At 49.4% G+C, this 14,903-nt stretch overlaps 1 protein-coding gene across 1 annotated transcript; it reads left to right on the forward strand.

Moving 5' to 3' along the window:
• The first annotated feature begins 835 nt into the window (after window positions 1-835).
• On the forward strand, window positions 836-7,555 carry LOC116818738 (fibrinogen-like protein 1-like protein). The gene is made up of 3 exons (XM_032769938.2): window positions 836-1,088; window positions 4,451-4,582; window positions 6,752-7,555. Exons 1-3 carry the CDS (start codon window positions 1,085-1,087, stop codon window positions 7,384-7,386), a joined length of 771 nt encoding a protein of 256 aa, XP_032625829.1. The 5' UTR covers window positions 836-1,084; the 3' UTR covers window positions 7,387-7,555.
• The last annotated feature ends 7,348 nt before the right edge of the window (window positions 7,556-14,903 follow it).

Raw genomic sequence — 14,903 nt, forward strand, 5'->3', positions numbered from 1 at the left:
AAGGGACCGCAAGGAGGGTGACCGGATAGCAAGTGTGAAAAATCGGGACGGGGGTGGGGGTAATAGGACCTTATATAAGAAAAGGCCCCAAATATCAGGACTGTCCCTATAAAATCGGGATATGAGGTCACCCTAACTGCAAGGGTCATCTAGTCTAACCTCTGCCCAGATGCAGGATTTGATGCGTCTAAACCATCCAAGACAGATGGCTCCAGCCTCCTTTTGAAACCTCCAGTGAAGGAGCTTCCACAAGCTGCCTAGGCCTCTCTTCTGTGCCATTGTCCCACGGCTCTTACAGCTCGGCAGTTTTTCCTGAGGTCAATCTGCTAAATTGCTATGCTGTAGTTTGAACCCAGAGCGCCATGTTCCTGTAGAAAAGGAAAAACAGCACAAAGACTCACCAAGTCCCCTTCTCCCACACCTGCCAGCCACATTGCATCAGTGCTGGAGGGACGACCTCCAGGTGGGCTCTGCACAGAGACTGCAGCCCACGGGCTCAGCTAGAGCCAGCTCAGGGGATGGGTTGGTTCTGTGCTGCTCGCACCTGGCAACCGGACTGAGCCCAACCGCTAATTCCCCCTTCCCCTTGACCGGCCGACAGGTGGTAACAAGCAGCGACTCTCAACCTGCCCTTGCCCATTGGGTTATTGACATTGCTTTGCAGGTCCTACAGAGCCCAGATTCCCCCATCCTGTCTGGATTGATCTTTCCATATGTTTCCTTATTTGCTCAGGTGCCTGGACAGTTCTTCAGAAACGCTTCGAATTGGGACAGTGTCAATAACAGAAATCCCTGGCTCACTGCTCTGTGATCATGGGCGTATCTGGCATTCTCAGGAAGGAGGGAGGACTGTCCGGCTATTTTCTATTATTGTGGGTAATAAAACCGCCCAAGACTCACAAGCAGTGACTATTTCCTTCTGCACATGCAAATCTTCCTTGCTGGGAGTTGAGGTTCTGAGGTAAACTGGGTGAGGACGGAGGTGTCAGCTCTGCTATAAAGGGACAAATTGCAGCTCAGTGCTCAGGAGCAGGCAGACAGACCATTCAGTTTTCTTGCCCATTTGCTCAGCAGCACCGTCAGAATGGGTGAGTTATTTTCCTACCCAAACCTTTCATTCCACATCAGAGGCTGGAGCCGGCTCATGCAGGTGCAGAGTGCTGCGGGTAGGACAAGGCAAAGAGTGATGGGGGGCGGGGGGAGAATGCAAGGGGCCCCGATCCTGTGTCAATGAGGGGCTACTGGGCAGCCATCCGACCTAGCAGCAGAAGGGAGGGCAGAGAGGAGAACACATATCTAAGCACCTCGTTAGGATCAGGAGGATCAAGCCCAGGCCTTCCCACACATGCCTGTTCTCCACCCAAGACCTGCCCCCTCTATGACCCTGCACCATGGAGGACTGAGGTGTTGCCCTGACACGCTACTTACCAACATCCAGCATGGCCCCATCCCCACTCACACTGGAGTGTGACAGCAGCGTCTCCCCTCTCACTCCACAGAGGGCTGGCAGGCTGAGACCTAAGTAACTTCACCTTCCTTCTCTTCTCTTCACCCAACCCCAGAACAAACCCTTCACCCAACCTCAATCCGTTCACCCAACCCCAGAGCAAATTTCCCCAGCTTGCCCCAGATTCAATGTTGCAAGGAGGTTTTAGGAGCAGAATGGAAGGTGTTTTGAGCTGGGGAAAAAAGCCTATTTGTTGGGGAAATCTAACAACTGAGGTGAAGCCATTCATGTTTAAAAATTGCATCTAAGCTGGCAGAACTGGCCTTAGGGAAAATGGTACCCTGGGAGAACTTGCATTTTGGTGCCCCTGGCCCTCATGGGCATGCTGCCCCCCATTGCCCCTGGCTCCCCACAGGCTTCCCAAGCTCCCTACCCTCCCTTCCTCCCAACCTCTGACCTGTGCCCCCTTTGCTCCAATGCCTGCTCCCCCTAATCCCTACACCCCCTTCACTCCCAACCTCTGCCTCCCTTCCTGCACCCTAACACCTACACTGTGTCACCATCACCCCAGTCCCTGCCCCCCGTTCACTCCTACCCCTGCAACTCCCTCCTGCCCCCCAAACCCTTCACTGTGCATGCCCCTTTCACCCCAACCCCTGCATTCACCTCCTGTGCCCCAACCCCTGCACTGTACGTGCCCCCTTCATGCCAAACCCTGCCCCCAGTCCCTGCACCCCCTTCACTCCTATCCCTTGCACCTCCCTCCTGAACCCTTAACCTCTGCATTGTGCCCCCTTCGCCCCAATGCCTGCTCCCCCTCCTATGCCGCTAATCCCTACACCCTCTTCACTCCCAACCTCTGCCCCCCTTCCTGTGCCCTAACACCTACACTGTGCCACCTTCACACCTAATCCCTGCACCTCCCTCCTGCAGCCCAACTCCTGTCCCCAATCCCTGAATTCCCTTCATTCTTACCCTGCACCTTCCTCCTGAGCCCCTAACCTCTGCACTGTGTCCCCATGTTTCCCCTTCTGCACCCATGTGGTGGGGAAACTGAGCTGGATGCACAAAGCAGCGAGCATTGCTGCTTGCACCCACACTGGACTGCTGCTGTGAGGAGTGTTGTCAGGGCTCCCTGCATCCAGGTCACTTTCCCTGCCTGGGCTGTGTAAGGGGAAGGCAGGAGAGCAGCAGCTGCTGATGCCTCCACCCGGCCCAGGTTGGGAAAGTGACCTGGATGCAGGAACCCTGGCATGTGTGTGTTGGGGGGAATATGTGAAGGTGTGTGTTGTTTTGCGGGGAGCGTGTGTGTGCCTGAGTGAGTGTATGAGTGCACTGTCTCTTTAAGAAAGCACTCAGGGTCAGGAGCCAGAAGACTTGTTCAGATACAAACAGCCACCAGCAGCTCCGAACCCAGAGAGGAAGGAGCACGCATAGGTTTCCTTTGTCCCATGTCACCCCAGCTTAGTGGAAATTGGGTACATGGGTTGGGGTTGGGGAGAAGCGGGACACCTTGACATCAGTGGCCCCAGCAGACAGGAGGAGGCTCCCAGTCAGAGGGTGCGGGTGGTGGTGGGGAACAGAAGCAGCAGCAGCTGCACACGTGGAACAGGGGGGTTGGATCTGTGTTACCAGGAAATTGGTGAAGTCTCTCAAGGCTACCCAGGGAAGGGAAGTAGTGCTTGTGAGTGGGGGCAGCCAGACCAGATCTAAGCTGTTAATTGAGCTTAGAGTTTCTCATACAGGTCCCCCACATCTGTACCCTAAAGTTCAGAGAGGGGAAGGAACCTTGACAGTGCCCCCTTTTGCATGCCCCTCCTGGGTGGGACTGTACAGCCCACCCCAAAGGCCGGCCCTGAAGCTGGGTCAGAAAGCACGCAGCTGCACTTACAGAGAGTGCAGCACCTCACACAATTTGCACATTTGTATGTAACTGTGAATGCAGCAGCTGGCTTCAAGCCAATAGTTCACCTAAAATGTGGTGCTTTTTAAATTTTTTGGCATTTGATAAGTTTCACAACTTGTTTTTATGCGCATCCCTATCAGACCAAAATGTGACACACTCTCTCACCTTACAGCTGCAAATTTAAGCAAATAAGAGATGTGATTTGGTAAAAGACATAATTTTTTTGTTAATGGATATAGAGTTTGTCGTATTAAAGAGTTAAAAATGTTCATAATGGTCTGATGGCACAAGATTAGACGGTGTGTCGTCATTTTTTATATTTATTATGACTAGGGGCCTTAAAAGCTGGAAGTGGCCTAGGGCCTCTCTGGACTCTGAGAGGGCCTGTCTCCGGCAGGGTAGCACAGGCTTGGTCCTTACAGTCTGTTGTTATCCAGTATAGTTTTAAGGACTCAGAATGAGACTTCTACCCATTTCTTCAGGAGTTTATTCCAGCCTAATGGGCCCCACTTTTGGCTTAAAGCCAGTTATTGCATTTATAGTTACATACAAATGAACAAACTGAGTGAGGTGTTGCACGCTCTGTAACTGCAGCTGCGTGCTTTCTGGCCCAGCTTAGATGCATTTTTTAAACATGAATGGCTTCACCTCAGTTATTAGATTTCCCCAACAAATAGGCTTTTTTCCCCAGCTCAGAACACCTTCCATTCTGCCCCTAAAACCTCCTTGCAACATTGAATCTGGAGGAAATTGTGGAAATTTGCTGAGGTTGGGTGAAGGGTTTGCTCTGGGGTCAGGTGAAGATGTTTCTCACCCACTTCACAGCTGCAAATGGTGCAATTATCAACCTTGGCCAAAGCTGCCACTTCAACAAATTTCCATCTGCTCTGATCCCAGATTCTATTTGCATCAGCAGGAGGCAGACTGGGAGCCCCCAGCCTGGCTTCACTGGGTCAGATTCTTCTTGGGAGCTGTCAACCACCAGTGAGCCACTGTCCAAAGGAAAATGAGCCTTCCTGAGGTGATGCTGGAGGGCTGTGGTGCCCAGCCCTCACTCTGCTAGGTCAGTCTCATAGCAGCTGTTCCTCTTCCTCCAGGGTTCGGGGCCAGGACGAGCCATCTCCAGGGATGCCTGGCCCTCCTAGCTGTGGCCTCAATGACTCCTTTCTGCACAACCCCTGTCCAAAGCACTGAGCATGGGAGTGGCACAAGTGTCACTTCCCAGAGTGGTGAGTATGGACCCTGTGACCGCCTGGGCCAGTGTGGAGTGGTGGTTTGGGTTGCACCGAGTCGTCGGCCCAGAGCAGTAGCTGCAGGACACAAGGATTCCTGGGGGGCCTGTCATGCTGAGTGCACAAGGGCTGCTGTGTGGTTTGCTCACACTGGCACTGCTCTGCTGCTAGCCCACTCACTGCTTCTAAGGCCCAGCAGGAGTGCTGGCATATGGCGGGAGCTGTATTTACATCTGAACCAGGCTGCTGCATGCTATAGAATAATGGGCTCTGCAAAAACAGGCTCTTGTGAAAGGCAAAGCTCTGTCCCTAGCTGACTTTCTCCTGCGATCCCCAGTATGTCACCCATGTCACACATGGCCTCTGCACGCTCAGTGAGTCTGGAATCTCTCTAGCCTCTTTGGAGGCTTCAGGGTAAACTTGGGTGAATGTCGAGAAAGAATAGCTGTGCGTGGTCTATTGCATTTTCTGTGGGATTTGCCATGGCCAAGCTGGTGCCCCATTTGTTCACATTCCAGCTGCAATGCGTGAGCAGCTCTATGGCAGGGTTGTTCGCTCAAGCAGCTCATTTTTGGGGTTATACTAAAGAAAAGTGAATTCTGAATTCGTAACCAGAGTTATGAAACCGAAATTTTACCATGTGACCTGAGTGTTCACCTAAAATCAGAGCCATCCCTTGGGTACGGTGAATCGGGGCAACCACCCCAGGCTCTGTGCTTTGGGGGGCCCCCGCACTTCCATAAAATCATGAGGAAGCAGGAGGGGTGAGGAGGCAAGCGGCTAGTGGCAGGCGGCCGGGGAAGGGCAAGGAGGAACTTGCCAGAACCTCCCACCCACTGGTGGGCCCTGCGGATCAGCACCTCCCCCCCACCCCTCACTGCCTACCACCTGCCGCAGATCAGATGTTTTGTAGCGTCAGGAGGTGCTGTGGGGGAGGGGAGAGGAGTGAGAGGGAGGGGCTGAAATGGGCGGGGAAGAGCGGGACGGAGCAGGGTGGGAAGAAGCAGGGTTGGGGTGGGGCCTTGGGAGAAGGGGTGGAGTGGGGTGGGGCCGGGATGGAGCCAGGGGGAGCATCCCCTGATAGATTAGAAACTTGGTGCCTATGTCCTGGGCCCTGCACCCCCCAGGGCTGGCCCTGCCTAATTCCTCAGCTTTGGAACAGCAGACGAACTGCTCTCGAACACACTAAAGACAAAATTATTCCTGAATAATTTTAAATGACCAATCGAGAACATGGAAAGCTGCTCACAGACAGCTCCAAAGAAAAGAGGCAAAATCCTCAAATAAATTACTGCAATTGCTTGCTGAGGTCTTCCTCAGACTCTGAAATAGCCACAGCTGATAACTAACATAACTTGAGTTTATAAGGATATGGCCAGGAGTGCGAGTCCCTAAATGTTCCTTCTGGTGAAGTCTGTGCAGTTAGTCTAGACCAGCCTGTTTGCTTTCGCAAATGCATCCTCACAGGAGTAAATCATTCCACTACAAGTCAGCGCACTGCAGGCCCCACACAGAGACTGGGTGTTTCTGTTTGGGCCAGGGGATCTGCTATGCTCTCCTGCCTGCTGCCACGCACAAAGCCCTCTGCTGGGAGTGTCAGGAGCCCCAGAGCAGTGAGTCTGGGCATTCCCACCCCATGGAGAGGAATGGGGTACTACCCCACCAGAGCGGTCATTCCAGGCTCTGCGGAGGCAGGTGGGGCCACTGCAGCGGTTATATTGAGGTCACGTTTTCAAGCTTTTCTTCCCAACCCCAAGAAATGGAAACATAACTCCAATTCTGCTGTATTGGGCCTATGGTTTGCACATTAGCCTCCTAAACCCAGAGTTGTGAGTTCAATCCTTGAGGGGCCGCTTAGGGATCTGGGGCAAAAATCAGTACTTGGTCCTGCTAATGAAGGCAGCGGGCTGGACTTGATGACCTTTCAAGGTTCCTTCCAGTTCTAGGAGACAGGTATATCTCCTATTATTATGGTGCCTATCCCTTAAGGTAGCCCTATCTCTAGTCCCACCTCGGTGCAGAAGGTGCTTGTTTTCCGGTTTGGTACTGACATATATGGATATCTCATGACAGCCTGACATCTGGCTCTGCTCCGGCAGCCTCCACTGAGCTGACTGCTGTGTCCAGCTCTCTCTGTTACTGACCTTGTTGTATGTGGTATTTCAGGGTTCCCCAGAGACTGCAGCTACATTCCCAGAGACAGCCCCAGTGGGGTGTATGCCATCCAGCCGGCAGGCTCTCCCCCGCGGGTGGTGTGGTGTGACATGGACACCGAAGGCAAAGGCTGGACTGTTGTCCAGAGAAATTCTTACAACACAGAGATCACCTGGAGGGAGTCCTGGAGCACCTACAAGTACGGCTTTGGGAATGTGCAGCAGGATTACTGGCTGGGCAATGAGTACCTGTCCCTGCTCACGCAGCAGAATGCCTACAAGGTCCGCTTTGTCGTGGAGGACAAATCCAACAACACCCGCTACGCGGAGTACGACATCTTCAGTGTCGAGGATGAGCCCGGTGGGTACTCGCTGAGGCTGGGCAGGTACTCTGGGGACGGCAAGGACTATTTTACCACCTACCACTCCGGCCTGGGGGGCATACACGACAACATGAAGTTCAGCACAACTGACAAGGATCAGGACCAGACCAGTGGGAATTGTGCAAGTAGCTATGGAGGCTGGTGGTACGACAAGTGTCAAAACGTCCTGCTGAATGGGAAAGGCTACATCTACTGGGCTGGATTTTGTAGTTCCGGACAGTGCAAATCCTCCACCATTCTGGTTAAACCAGCAGACGTGTGCTGATCCTGCAGCAGGCCAGCCTTGCCTAGCTTGTCTCCACTAGCAAAGTTGGTACCCATATTTCAGCAGCTGCCAGGAGCAATGCATCTACCCTGATGGGAACAATAGTGCAGTCACTAATGGATTTTTAATGCATTTTTACTAGTGTGACATTGAAACCTGGTTTGAACCAAAGTTCTGTCAAACCTGAGCTGTTTACACCAGCAGCTTAGCACCATTGCAGCTGCACTCTTGCTGGCAGCTGTTTTAATATGGGTAGTGGCTCTGTGTTCCCTGTATAATCAGTGTACTCCCTGCTTTCACACTTGCTCCTGTAATCATTCTAGTTCCTGTAAGTGGTGTATTCCTGGAGATTTCAATGTGATAAATCATCAATAATAAATTCTTAACTGTGTTATCTACCATGTTTTAGCTAATGCTAGTGTGACAGCATCCCTGGGGTACAACCTGGAACTGGGATACCACTGAGTCATTTCCCTGCTTAGACTGCCTTGCTCCGCACCGTGGGGGCGTGCAATGGGAGGAGTGGCAGTTTGGGGGAATCGGTTTCAGGCAGGGTTACCATCAGGCAAATCCCTGCGCCAAACCATTCTGCATTTGCTTATCGAGGCCAATAAGTGTCACTAGCTCAGAGAGGGGTCAGGATGAGGGGCAGAGGTCTTCAGCACAGCATTCCCATGAACTGATTTCAGCCTCGCCCGACTCTGACCCCAGTGTGTCTCCAGAGAGTGATTCCTGATTCCAGGGGTCAACAGGGCTGCAGAGATGCCTGCTCTGGAGTCTTACAATAGCTGATGGGTTTTTTAAGTTGCTCAGAGTGTTGCCACCAAACTCAGCAGCAGTGGCTGTTTTTTCAGCTTCAGTCTCAGGCCTTCTGGTGGTTAAAAAAGAGTCTCAGTATGTGGAAATGATTTAAACAATGGAATTATAGTTCAAACACCAGAGCTAGTGCAGACAGGGATACATGTCGCAGTTGCTTGCATCCCAGCGCGTACTTGGGTAACAGGAAATGAAGCGGCGGACAAAGCAGCTCAAAACGCTGTAAGAAGTGGAAAGATTGCCTTGGAACAGTGGTTCTCAACCTATTTACCATTTTAGGCTGCATATTTGGCCCACAATGCGTTATGTGGGCCGCAGGTTCAGAGCCACTGCACCCAGACACACACTGGCTCGCGCACCCATCATGCTCCTTCCCCTCAGGGGAAGGCCCATGCCACACCGATCACCTGCCCAGCACCCCTCATTGGCCAGAGCTCCTCCAGAAACCCCCTGAGAAACCCATTCCCCTGTGCCCTGCCCCCAGCTGTGCTCACCGGCCTCACTGGGAGGTGACTGTGTCCACCAGGCAGTGCCAGCAGTGCGATTGTGGCTGGTCGGGATTCTCTCTGGCCCCTCGGGAGACGCGCGATCAGCCAGGCTGGAGCAGGAGTGGGGCCTGCCTGGGCTCGGATTCCTCAGGACACACTTGCCTCTCCGTGCCCCCTTCACTTCCCTGCCCACTCTCAGCCTCCCTTCTGCCCCTCAGTACCCTGCCTCCCCTCAGGCTGCTTCCTGCTCCTCACGCTCCCATCTTTCCTCATAGTTCTCTCTCCATTTGCTTAACCGTAGTGCCCGGGGTGGCCATTGTCCCTGCAGGCAACCTGACTTCAGCTCCCTGGGAAACAGTGGGAGTTGGATGGTGCCCATCCTCACTGAGGGCATTCTTTGGTTTCCAGCCCATGGATAGGGCAAAGGGTTGGAGCCGCTGGGTAATAGTTTTTGCATACGCATGCTGACCTGGCTATGGGGGTGTTTGCTGTGTGAATATATTGGGTTAGGTCAGTAGGGTGTTGCTGGGGAAAAACAAGCAGGAAGAGAAAGAGAGACTGAGAAGCCAGTTTCCAGCAAACCCTTGAGAGATGTTAGGAGACAATTCCAGGCTGGGAACAGGCTGGGAACACTGAGAAACTAAAGAATTGTGGCAAGTTTAAAAAGGAGCACTCTCCTGGGACGGGTGTAGTTGTCTAGGGGAACCTGGCTGAGACACTGGCACCCGCTGGAATATTTGCCTAGGTTAGCATCATCAGAGGGTTAGTCTTTAGGGAAAACAGGCATGTAGAGACTCTCCTTTTTCTCGAAAAGCTTTGTTCCTACTGTTAAAATAATCAGGACTGTGGTTTAAGCCGGCAGACTCCCAAAGAGAAGAGCCACAGGTGCCAGAACCCAGTCGGACCTGCTGGGTGTGAATGGCAGATTACATTTTCATCGAAATGCTCTATGTCGCACTCACACAATGCTTAGTCACAAATTCGAAATAACTCCCAGTTAGCTGTCTTAGATTTCCAGGCGGGTATTTTCCATCAGCTTCAACCTCACCTCACCTTTGAAAAATAGTAAGTACAGGGAAACGATCACTCCCCATTCCTCCTTTCCACTTGTATTTACTTGCACTATCCCAGATCTAAGCAGCAAAAACTACCTTCTGCTGCATTAAATCTAGCTGGGTGCCATTGTTTAAAACCACTTGATAGTTTTCATCAATGAACTTTTCTAAGCATACACCACGTTTATTAGTTATCTTACTTCCCGCAATTTATTATGACTGTTTAGATCACCACATATAGCATCTTTTAGCATCTTTAGCATCTTTACTATTTCTTGAAGCTCTGAACTTTTTAATTTCCCACATGAATTATAGATATTATAAATCCTTAAAGAAAAATAACATTGGGATCTCAACAGCATTATTGTGACTGGGGTCCTAGCGGGGAGCCAGCCCAGCTATGGTCACTCACTGCAAAGAATGGGGCAGCCAAACCCCAAAAAGCTGGTGGATATTCCAATACTTTGATTTACTAAGCCAGCTTCTTTATTATCTTACTAGTTACTCAGATGTCCAAACAACACAGTTCCCTTAAAGTGACCCAACCTCAGGCCTCCATCCAGGTACCCACGTCAAATATGATGAAAATTTATGTAAATCTTATTTCATCATATAAAAGAAAAGGTTCTACCAATCCCAAAGGATCAAACACATCACCTCTCAGGTTAATGATGTTTCAGATCTTACCCAAATACACGCTACAGCCAATTTGTATTAACTAAATTAAAATTTATTAAAAAACAAAAGAGAGAGAGTATGGTTAAAAGATCAATATGCATACAGACAAGGGTTCTGTCTATTGATGTTCAGTTTCACAGCAGAGATGGTGAGCTTTATAGTTGCAAAGAGTTCCTTGAGAATTCAGTTCATAGGTCATAGTCCAATGTCCAGATATCATATTCCAGGGGTACCAGCATAACTGGGACCTCAGTCTTGTGACTCAAACTTCCACTGATGAAGCCTAAGCAGATCTGAGATCACAGAATCTGGACCCAAGGATCTTTTATACAATTTCATATCTTTTGACAAGTTGGAGTTCAAAAGGTAATTAGCGTGTGTCATCAGATGCTCCTGGTGTGGTGCTCTGGTCTGTTCAATGTTGATATCAATTGGCTGCGTGCGTGTTCCCTCTGTGTGCTGCCCCGGCTCTGCACAGATCGCTGACCCTGACCCTGAGAGAACCCCCAATGACCACAGACTCTAGTAAGGTACAAAGGTATGTCACCAGTGTTAGGATATAGATATTCAGGCCTGTCTGCAAAGGCCTATACTTTAAGAATTTAGGTGTATTCTTATCACTTAGCTAGTTATAGAGGTAGAAAAGAAAGAATCAAAATCACTGTTTGTGGAATGGCCTTCTCTTACTGTGACAGGCTAAGACCTTCAGCTAAGATGTAGTGAGGCAGCCATAAGCTGGGAAATGTGTGGTCACATTAAGGGCCGGCTTTAGGAAGTGCGGGGCCCAATTCGAACAGTTTCAATGGGGCCCCGGCAGGGATGACTTAAAAAAAAACCAAACCAAAACAACAACAAAAAACACCTGTAGAAAAACACGTGGGGCTTGGATTCACCGGGCGGTGCTCTGAGGCTTCGGCGGCTCTTCGGCGGTGGGTCCTTCACTCGCTCCAGGTCTTTGGCGGCACCGAAGGACCCGCTACCGAAGTGCCGCCGAAGACCCAGAGCAAGCGAAGGACCCGCCACCGAAGTGCCGCTGGAGACCCGAAGTGCTGCCAGGTGAGTAAAAATTAAAAAGGCGCCTCTAGCCAGGGAAGGGATTCTCACTGGGTGCGGGGACCTCTTAGGCGCAGGGCCCGATTCGGGGGAATTGGTGGAATTGGCCTAAAGCCGGCCCTGGTCACATCCTCACATTCCAAACTAGTCCCATTGAAATAAGGTGCTATTGGGCTATCAGGAATACAATCCTGTCCTGATGTTCCAATCACCTCCAGGGAAAGAGAAGAGCCTAGAAGATGTAAAAGGAAACTTAGTTTGATCGCATCCTCTCTGCCAAGAACTCACTTACCAATAGACACAGCTGGAAAACTCTTATGTCTGTATAGATGTAGTTGTGAAATCCTCACTTCTGTATTGTTTTGTATGTTTATTTGCATGGTCTCTGCCTGGTTCTGTAATTGTTTCTGTCTACTGTATAATTAATTTTATTGGGTGTAAACCAATGAAGGTGGTGGGGTATAATTGGTTAAATAACCATGTTACAATATGTTAGGATTGGTTAGTTAAATTTCAGTAAAATAATTGGTTAAGGAATAGCTAAATAAAACTCAGGTTTTACTATATAGTCTGCAGTCAATCAGGGAGTAAGGGGGTGGGGGGGAAATGGGAACAGGGACTGGGGATGGGGGAATTAAAATCATATCTTGCTAAAGGGAAAAATGGGAACAGGGGATGGGAACAGAAACAGAGACACAGGCAAGGCTCTGTGGTGTCAGAGCTGGGAAGGGGGACACTAAGGAAGGAAACTGGAATTGCGCTTGCTGGAAGTTCACCCCAATAAATATCGAATTGTTTGCGCCTTTGGAGTTTGGGTATTGTTGCTGTCTGTTCATGCGAGAAGGACCAGGGAAGTGAGAGGGTGAAGGAATAAGCCCCCTAACAGCCAGGTTTACTGTCAAAGAGAAACACAGTCTCCAGCTCCCCGGCATAGAAATAGAAGGTGCTGCTGAGGTGTGGCTAGCTAGTACTTATGTGCTCCCTGACAATGGACTCAGCTCAGTCACTGGCGAGACTTTCCACTGCCCCCTAGGCACTGGCCCAGACACTGTCTCAGGGATGCATTCTTATACACAGGTACAGACAAGTTACACATCACTCCTGACGTATTGAGGTGCAACCCCTCTACGTAGCAAGGTGCCATCCTTCACCTTGTACATGTTGGGTTGAAAAAACAACTCTGTCCATCATATTACCCTTTTGGCCCTGTCATTGGGATGGGTCAGCTTGTTCCCTGTTATCTGTGTGGAGGGTACAAGTATGCGAATGTGTGATATCTGGTGTCAGTACCTTTTAGGTGTGTCTCTTTTTGCAGCATCAGCCCTTTCCTTGCCAGCTCCTGTGAGCAGAGCCTGCCTCTGGCTCACAGCTTCACTTTGCTTTATGTGAGCAAAGTCTTGACCGTTACTTTAGTTCAGGCCTTAGGCCTCAAACCAGGCCTCTGATACCAAGGTTTATATCTCCTCTTACTACAGCCTGACTTTGAAGGAGGTCCATTATGGTTACTTAGCTATACGAATTAACATAAGGCCATTTGTTTTTTCCTCTACCATTCACAGTACATTTCAAAGAGAGAGGAATACCGAGAAATCCCATATTTACAATTTATTTACATGATATCAGAACACAGCATAGACAGGGACTGTTGATTACATTGTCAACCCTACTCATACAGATGTAAATACACAAAACCACAAACATTATCTCCCTAAATGTCTTTTGAGGGTTATTTATTTTGCAGGATGTTTAACCCTTTCTAGCCATGTGTCAGAATTATATTCTAAGCTTACTTCTTCATTCGGTACCGCTGTGTATTTTATTGTTCCCTTATGAAAGTACAAACACCTCCTCCTAGTCCTACTTTTCCAACTTGCCTAAAGGCATATATCCTGGAATTTTAAAAGCTTTTCAACCAGCCATGTGTCCGGGATGCATATGACACCTGGTTAAGTTTTCATTGGCAGGATATTTTCTCTTAGCTATTTTTATTTTTTCTGATTTTTTCCACAGTTTCAGATGTGCAATTGATCACTTCTAGTATAAATGCAATTCTTTTCTCATTCCTAGAATGTCACAGCCTATTCCTTCCAGGGTGCTTATCCAAGGAGGCTGTGTCTGCAACTGCAGTTCCCCGTTTCCTGTGCTGATTGTCTCTTCCCTCCCCACCTGATGCTTTGAGAGTCTCCTTACAGCTTCTGCATGATGTTATTAACAATATTTTGTTTGTCTATCTTTAGCTTGCCTTGCTGCAATACACCCTTTCCCTGCCAGAGTGTGATTACAACCAGTTACTACATTGGACCTCTATCCCAGCTGTACAATTTCATAGGAGTGCTCTCCCTAACATTTACTGCATCTTGGTTTTCCCTTTATAAAACAGTTGCTACATGCCCATAGCATTGGCACTTAGCACCCCTCAGGAGAAGGGGGCATATATGGCTTGGTTCTGAATATGTGAAACCCTAGTGTTACTTTCTCAGTTAGAGTCCCTCCCTTAAATACAATCTATACAGCTTGTTTGCTCCAGCTTATTTACTAACTAGTTACAAAACTTACTACCACTTTATCTTCTGCTGTGCTTATCTCATCATTGGGAGCAGGTGAGTAGCCCTCAGTGGTGAAAGAACAGGTTAAGGACTATTTAGAAAAGCTGGACGTGCACAAGTCCATGGGTCCAGATCTAATGCATCCAAGAGTGCTAAGGGAGTTGGCTGATGTGATTGCAGAGCCATTGGCCATTTTCTTTGAAAATTCCTGGCGATCAGGGGAGGTCCGGGATGATTGGAAAAAGGCAAATATAGTGCCCATATTTAAAAAAGAGAAGAAAGAAAGCTTGGGGAACTACAGAAAAATCATGGAGCAGGTCCTTGAGGAATCCATTTTGAAGTACTTGGAGGAGAGGAAGGTGATCAGGAACAGTCAGCATGGATTCACCAAGGCCTGACCAACCTGATTCTCTTCTATGATGAGATAACTGGCTCTGTGGATATGGGGAAAGCAGTGGATGTGATATATCTTGACTTTAGCAAAGCTTTTGATATGGTCTCCCACAATATTCTTGCCAGCAAGTTAAAAAAGTATGGATTGGATGAATGGACTATGAGGTGGATAGAAAGCTGGCTAGATTGTCGGGCTTAACAGGTAGTGATCAATGGCTCGATATCTAGTTGGCAGCCGGTATCAAGTAGAGTGCTCAAGGGGTTGGTCCTGGGGCCGGTTTTTGTTCAACATCTTCATTAATGATCTGGATGATGGGATGAATTGCACCCTCAGCAAGTTTGCAGATGACACTAAGCTGGGGGAGGTAGATATGCTGGAGGGTAGGATAGGGTCCAGAGTGACCTAGACAAATTGGAGGATTGGGCCAAAAGAAATCTGATGAGGTTCAACAAGGACAAGTGCAGAGTCCTGCACTTAGGATGGAAGA

This window comes from Chelonoidis abingdonii, chromosome 20 (assembly GCF_003597395.2).
Source record: "Chelonoidis abingdonii isolate Lonesome George chromosome 20, CheloAbing_2.0, whole genome shotgun sequence".
NCBI classification, from domain to species: domain Eukaryota; kingdom Metazoa; phylum Chordata; order Testudines; family Testudinidae; genus Chelonoidis; species Chelonoidis abingdonii.

Excerpts from the sequence above, each read along its gene's own strand:
- LOC116818738 (XM_032769938.2), top strand. Across the intron at positions 4,583-6,751 it reads AAGTGTCACTTCCCAGAGTG|GGTTCCCCAGAGACTGCAGC; the intron begins GTGAGTATGGAC and ends GTGGTATTTCAG.